This window comes from Anopheles darlingi, chromosome 3, assembly GCF_943734745.1.
Source record: "Anopheles darlingi chromosome 3, idAnoDarlMG_H_01, whole genome shotgun sequence".
NCBI classification, from domain to species: Eukaryota; Metazoa; Arthropoda; class Insecta; order Diptera; family Culicidae; genus Anopheles; species Anopheles darlingi.
In genome coordinates this window covers 45,313,439-45,320,938 of record NC_064875.1, presented here as the reverse complement: position 1 = coordinate 45,320,938, position 7,500 = coordinate 45,313,439, and the positions used below count along the sequence as shown (strand labels likewise).

At 46.0% G+C, this 7,500-nt stretch overlaps 1 protein-coding gene across 4 annotated transcripts in view; it reads right to left on the bottom strand.

Moving 5' to 3' along the window:
• Window positions 1–7,500, bottom strand: part of LOC125954612 (Krueppel-like factor luna) — a 259,374-nt gene that overhangs the window by 882 nt on the left and 250,992 nt on the right. For all 4 annotated transcript variants that reach the window (XM_049685066.1, XM_049685067.1, XM_049685065.1 and 1 more), the window contains one exon: window positions 1–7,041. This exon is cut by the window's left edge and continues 882 nt beyond it. In XM_049685066.1, coding sequence (XP_049541023.1) covers window positions 6,866–7,041 — 176 coding nt within the window. In that variant the 3' untranslated portion in view covers window positions 1–6,865. The remainder of the gene's footprint in view (window positions 7,042–7,500) is intronic.

Here is a 7,500-nt window from a genome sequence, read left to right as displayed (position 1 = left end):
TTTTTTTTTCTTTTGTTAAAAATTTTCTAAATTACCCTTTCGCTCACCACTACCTCACCGGACCACCGCCTTCACTCCTTTGCTACTTTCTACAAATAACCTGATCAAGACCGGACCCCGTCGTCATCGTTACCACCATCGGGCCCCCATTTTCTTCCCCACGTCCTCGGTGCTGGTATTATTTTTTCTAACAATTCCCCACCAACTCCCTCGCCACTGCCACTGCCCTTTTCCTCTATTTCTCTCCCCTGCATCCCCTTTACTATCCGCTACGTCTTTGCGACAAAACGAAAACATTTCCTCTCGAGTTTTCCGAACCTTCCGAATCGGCCTCTCAGGTGGCCGGACCCAGGCCTGGCTGGCTGGCTGGCTGGCTGGCTGGCCGGGCCCCTGCCCCGTTTGCGTGCCCGATACCACGAGTGAGAGTGTGTGTGTGTGATAAAATGGTGTAATTATCGATTTAAAAGCCTTAAGGATAAGAATAATTTAAACACTTTTGCGGCGCGTTATGCTTCCTTTTTTGTTTGCGTCCATTCCTCCGCGCATTTTTTTTTATTTGTTTGCTTGTTTGCGTTTTTACTTTTTTGCTTCAATAATTGATTGACAAAACCTGACATCGCCAATAACGGATATACGAGGCTGATGGGGGAGGGGGGGGGGGGGGGACGTCATTGAGGCAGCATAGAGGGAGTGTTGGGTGAGGGGGCGGGGAAGCTCAATGTTTCTCGAAGCAAAGGAAGGTGAAAGGAGGTTTCGGGATTCGGCGTTTTGAGACGAGACGTTCTCGGTGATGTGCCGACCTCGGTAGCATTTAATGTGACTGACCGTCTCAACGCGTTCCCTTTTTTCCACCGGGGAGGGTGGGAGGGGGAAGGGTGGGGAACGGGGATTTTAGCCAACAATGATAACACGTAGAATGAATACATTTTCTTATGAAGAAAACACGGCAGCCCTCCTCGCCAGAGTTCGTGGCTGATCGTGGAATTTATCGGGTAATGGGGTGCAATGGAAAGGGAGGAAAGGGGAGAGGGATTTGGGTTTTGGGTATGTAAACATTTACTAACACTTTTGTCTCCTTAAATTTACTAAACGATTGCGCCGTGCGCGCTCACTATTCGCGACAATGCAATAATGTTCTAGGAAAATGCTTTTTCCCTCATGAGGGATGATGGAGCGTGGTAGGGGGGGGGGGGGGGGGATGGGAGTTTTTTTTCGGATCGCGGGACTTGGTAAGGATCATGTACTTAGCGTTTCTACTTTTTTGTTTTAAATATATATTCGAAAAACACATGGCAACGTGACGTAACGAATGGAACTTACATATTTGCTTACTCAACCTTACTGATATCATTGAACCCTCTCTCTCTCGCTCTCTCGTTCTTTTCTCCCTTTTTGCTTTATACGCACACATACTTAAACACACGCACATCATCTTCCAGCATCACTTTCCATTGAATAACAAGCAGCGAAACAAGCGTTTGCGCCGGAACAGGAAACACACGCCTAACCTTACACATACACACACACACGAGCACACAGGCGCGCACACACGCACAAACACAACTAGTAGTGTAGTAAACAAGGTAATCGTACATTCTTACACAGTGTGCTAACCGATCCTTTGGTTTAGAACTATGATCTTTCTTCGTTTTTTCCTCCTTCTCTCTCATTATCTCTCTCTCTCTTTCTTTTTTGTTTTAGTTTTCCTCCTTTTTCCCTTTTTTTCTCTCTCTCTCTAAGATCCTGTTGAGTTCGATCCAAGTCTGCCTTGACAGATGCACATCGTTCCTTTAATTTCCGGTTAGTATAAGCGTACGGCTGTGTGCACGCGCGCGCACGCGCGTGTGTGTGTGAAGATACGCGTGATGTACTTGTATTAGATGCAATTCCTGTTCCAGCTCTTATCCCTCCAGGATGCAGTGTGCATTACACCCCGTGCAATCCATCACTCCAACCCTTACCAACAAACCTATGGCCGTTTTCCCTATAAATTACGTACGAAGCGGTAACCCAAGTAGCGGTTTGAATGTTTTGTAACATAGCACACTAGCACACCTTTTCCTGCTCACGATCGCAGTTGGCGAATGCGAAGCTCAATCGTTCACTCCTCCTTTGCCCTTCCTCTGAACTGCGACTGTTCTGAATGTTCTTGACACATCTCTCTCTCTTTCTCTCTCTCTCTCTCTCTTTCTTTCTCTATCTCTCTCTCTTTCTCTCTTTCTGTACAGCTCACATCTTTTATCAACTAGGACACAAAATTACAATTATAAACTCTCATAAAAAATAGCTTCCTTTACATTCTCTCTCTCTCTCTCGCCGTCTCGCTCTCACGCATATCGCATCTCGCTTTATCTTGCTGCTTCTGCTCTGTTCCTGCCGTGATCGGGGAAGGGGGAGGGTCGCGTTTGATACAAGTTTTGCTATCGTACATGCAAATTCATCTACATAGTCTTCAGTATGCAGAATGCGCTCTTTCTTCGATACTCGCTTCTCCTTTCCCAGGTGCGACTTGACACGGTTTGCTACAGCTAATGGTGTCTTCCCTTCCCTGGTCTGTCTACTAATAAACTTTTACAAATTGCTTCCGTCCCTGCCTGCCCTGCCTGTCTGCCCTGCCCTGTCTGCCTGCCCTGCCTGTCCGTTGCCAATTGGGATAAGAAAAGGGGGGGAATGTTTCGTTCCATGCTACACGCTGCACTGCACTACTCGAACTTTCGTCGGTTTTTCGGCCGAAGCTTCAAATTCTTGTTCGCTCTTCGGCGATCTCTTCCCGATTTGTATCCCGGTATTTTTGCAAACTACTTCAAAATATCACTTATGTACTTAAGGTTAATTATTTGCTTTATCTACCCAGCCCAGCGCCTCAGTGACCTTCCGTTTTGCCGATTTTTATACTTTGCTGCTGTTGCTGCTGATGCACAGGGACCAGGATGTGGCCTGGTTTCCAGCTACCTGCTAGCGTGCTTACGTATGTACACCGTTTGAGCATCGTTTCCCCCTTTCTCTGTGTGACCGAAGAGCACAAAACGAAACGTCCTCGAATGTTCAAGTGACCAAATCAAGGTGCGGCTAATGACACGGAAAAGCTGACTGCAAGCGATTAAACATCGAGACATCTTTAGGTTGTTGCCGAAAGGACAGCAAAAGAGGAGAGAGATAGAGAGAGTGAGAAAGAGAGTGCCGCAAGCCAATCAACGGGGATCGGTTTTCCTTTTTCCCCTCATTTTCCCATTCCGCGCTTGTCACATACACATACTTGAATGATGAAATCCCTGTCGTTCGCTCCAAGAAAAAGGGAAGCAACCGAATGTCCACCTTTTATGATCAACCTCCTTTGGGGGGGGGGAGAGTGTTAAATAAGAAGTTATTGAAGCATAATAGCTGCCAGATGGCGGCGGTTCACAATACAATACAAACACTCATTAACCGCCGAAGCGCCTCCAAACTTAGCACAGCAACGAAGAACGACAAAAACACGGCGCTGGAAGAGATAAGCATAAGAGCGCCGAAAAGAGAATCGCCAAATCGTTCACGCCGCCGCCCTTTGCTGGAATGCTTTAGTAGTTATGTTGCGCACAGCTGCAGTACCTCCCTCTCTCTTTCCTCAGCATCGATTTTCGCTATAAAATTCGTTTCTTCGTTCTTGATTTATTGTATTTGCGTTCTCATTCGTCGTCGTCGTCGCGTCGTCTCATCATTTCGTTGCCATCCAGCTTCAGCCCTGCGTCTCCTGCGTTTGACGTATTTTACGTAGAAAAGTTAGCCAACCGATATACCACAACCATGGGGGTTCGGTTGGTTTTGATAAGAAATGGAATCCGGAAAACGGTTCTCACACACTTCTGTTGCGTTTATGGTGGATTTTGTTTTGTTTGTCGAGCTTCGAGTCCCGGTGTATTCTGCACCCTGTTCTGTAATTTGTTCTATGTTACTTAATTCCGTTTGTTTTTTTTTGCATTGAATTCCAAATGACGGCGCCTGTATATGTGTAGTAGGCTGTGTTGTGTGTTGTGTGTTTTTGTGGGTTGATTTTGTTTGGTGGCCCTTTTTCATTAGCCACCAGATTATTAGCCGCACTAGTTGCTAGCTTGCTTTGTGAAAATGTGTTTCAAAAATATATGTCCTCATCTCCATCCAATCCAATCTGCTTTCCAGCTACTTCTAACGCGAACCACGTTAACCCACTCTCGCGGTGCCGGGCATCGCGTCCAAATTCTCTTCCTGCCCACAGCATAACTTTCGGAACCAAAACCCAACGGTATAGTTAGTGTCTGTACCTATGTGTATGTGTACGTGGGTTGTGTGCTTGTTTGTAACGGAAATGGCTACTGATCGACGGAAAATGCGCTTTGCAAGTGAGCTGGCAAACGGAGAAATGATTTTAACTTTCTCTCTTTGTCTCTCTTTTTCTCTTGGGCAACTCTCTAGGAAAACCATCCCTTATTAAACCTGTGTGTGTGTGTGTTTGTGTGTGTGTTTCAACCGTCGCTTGTTTTACTTCTGCAGTTCAATTAGTGTTTTTGGTGCACCATCTTCGCGTGACTCTGTTTCGGGTTTCTTTTAAAATACACGTTAAAAATTTATCCAGTCTTTGGTTAATACTATTTTTTGACACATCGTTTTTCACTGTTTTTTTCGATTTTAGATTGGGAGAGGGGATCTCGTTTTTGTCTTTGTGTTCATGAGTGTGTGTGTGTGTGTTTGTGTGTCACGCGCCCTCGCTGGCTCCCTGCAGCATCATTAGTGCGTGCGTGCGTACTCGTAGCCAAGGTGTAAGAGTTTTGTTCAATGTCGAACGGTGGATCTCGGATGCATTTTTCCGTGTGATGTGTATGTATGTGTGTGTATGTGTGTGTGTGTTTGTGATGGTGATTGATGCCAGATTAATGCTAAATTTGATCTAAAATAGGTACTGCACAACCCCCCGCCGGTGGAAGGACCACTTGCGCCCCTGTCCTAACACGTGATCGCGGTTGGCGATCGCTAATACTGTACACGTGGTTGTTGAGCTGGTTGAGCCGGCAGTAGCCACTCTCTGCCACACCTTTACCGCATTCCTCATCACCTCTTCCAATTGTGTTTTTTTGTTTCATGTTTTTTCCCACTTTTCTAGTTTTATTACATCAATGTGTAGTTTGCTGTATTGCGTATAAAAATGTTTTTTAGCTTTCTCCCTTCCTCTCTCCATTCCGTGGGGGGACATTTATGTGTCTCTTTCCCTTTTCTACTTTTTCATTTTTTTCTCCGTTCGGTTTTTTTCTGCTTTGTTTTAGTTGATTTTCCATGAATGCTGCTGGATGGTTATCGGTCAATCGTCGGTCGGTCGGTTAATCGAGGGGGGCCGTACGCCTCACAGTTGCCACAAACTTGGGCCTTATTTGATATAAAACGTATGTAAAGTCGATTACCTCGCCCGCAAACGATCATCCCTGCTTCGTTGGCCATCAATTTCGCTAAAAACCCCTCTGCCGCCGCCACCTCGCGTTGAACACTGATTTGAGAGTTTATGAGAGAACGTACGTAACCATGTAACGAAGACCGTTTAAAACGAAGAAAAGAGCGTACTTCGATCGGGACCGGTGATCGGAAGAATGAAGGAAGTGTGTTCCACTTCGGATACCAGACACTTTTCCATCAGCCGGAGCCGCCTGATGCTCGTTTGATTGTGGCAGTGATATTCAATACCTATTCAATTCGCTTCGGTAATGCGTTCAAACTTATGCTTTATGCGTTTTCCCTGCCCTCCCCCCATAACACGCGTCACCTTTTCGAGTTATTAAGAATAATTAAATAGAAAACAACTTAATCACTTAATTCTCTGCTATTTGGAATCGATTCAGATTTTGAACTAAACTTTTCCCCCCCTAGTGTATAAAGCCCACCAGACGGGGCATAACGCGATTGCGCCAGTGGAAGTAAAACGAACTAACGTTTGAGCTAGGGCGCTCTGCTAAGCGCTACTACTTACACGATACTACCTTTCGGTCTTTTTTTTTGTTATCCATTCCGCTTTCTCTTAAATGGCCACGTTCGAACGTTGAAATGCTAACACTAATGCTTGCTTTGTTTTTTTGGGACTAATGGTTAATCGGCTTAGAGTTAGTCACAAGAAAAAAAAAGATGCGTAACAAAAGTACGGTTAAAAACGATTTAAAACGAAAAACATAACTAGACAATAATAATAAAATAAAAAAGAAAATACAAGAAATGGTACGGGTACACGTTAACAAACACACACACGCTGGTCGGTGAACGAGCTTACACATGAAATTACACGCGGACGCACTTAGAACCTAAGAAACCGTTTACCAGCTACACAATACTCGTCGTTGTTACTCGGGGGAAATGCAATTGCCATTGCTCATGCCCCCAATCCCTTTGTCCATGTCGTGGCATCCGGGCAAACCGATGTATCCGGAGACATCGACGACGATGACGACGTTGCGATCCAGCCAAACGAATCGATCGCAACAGATGATTTTGGATTTTTTGATTTTCTCCCAATTAAAGCTCCTCTTTTTCTATTCCCCGGGGTGGAGCTTTTCACTTTTCCCCACACAAAAGCACGCACCGTTTTGGGTAAACTTTTCCGCTGCTCCTCTTTTTCGATCGCACGCACCGCTGATCGATCTCAGTTGGCTGATCCGCTGCTCGGCCGCGATGACGCCGATGCTGATGCTGATGCTGATGCTGATTATGATGATTACACGTTGCACGAAAGGTGTCTCGAAAGCAAACAGGGGATATCGCGCGTGATGTGATGTGATGAGGCGGCAACAAGGCGGCTAAAGCAAAAGCAAGCGAATCGGCACCGACATTGCCATCGAACGGAATGGAATCGAACACTCTCCTTGGGTGGCGATGCTTAGGCGTGCCGTTTCATGTGCAGTGCCAGATGGTCGGAGCGCGAGAAGCAGCGATCGCAGTGTCGACACTTGAACGGTTTGGCGCCGGTGTGCTTCCGGTAGTGGCGCGTCAGCTCGTCACTTCGCGCAAACCGCCACTCGCACCCATCCCAGGAGCACTTGTATGGCTTCTCTCCTGTTGAAAAAGAAAACGGGGAAAAAATGTGAGAAAAGAGCGAAATGAGTTAAATGTTTCGATGGCAATTGGTGTTGACGATGTGGAGAGTAACTAGAAAATGGAGTCACAGTGGATGGAATTTAGCATTCCCCGGGCACGTGACGTATTGGTTTATTCTCAACAAACTGATCTTTTCACTTTGGATTGCTCTGCTTTATATATTACCCAGCATAGCAACCCAAAGTGAACTAAGATGCAACAATAACACTATACAACAGTATACAACACACGGGCCAGTGCAAGCATCTGGAAGCTCATTACGGCCCATCATAAAGGGTTTCCGCTGCCGCAGCATTGTCTTTATTCGCGGAAATTCTCTCTGTCTGTCTGTCTGTCTATCTGTCTGTCCGCCTTCGGTCTGTTGTTTCTGCTGGATGTGCGTGAACGAAGGGAACGGAAATGCGGCGCATTAGCCCG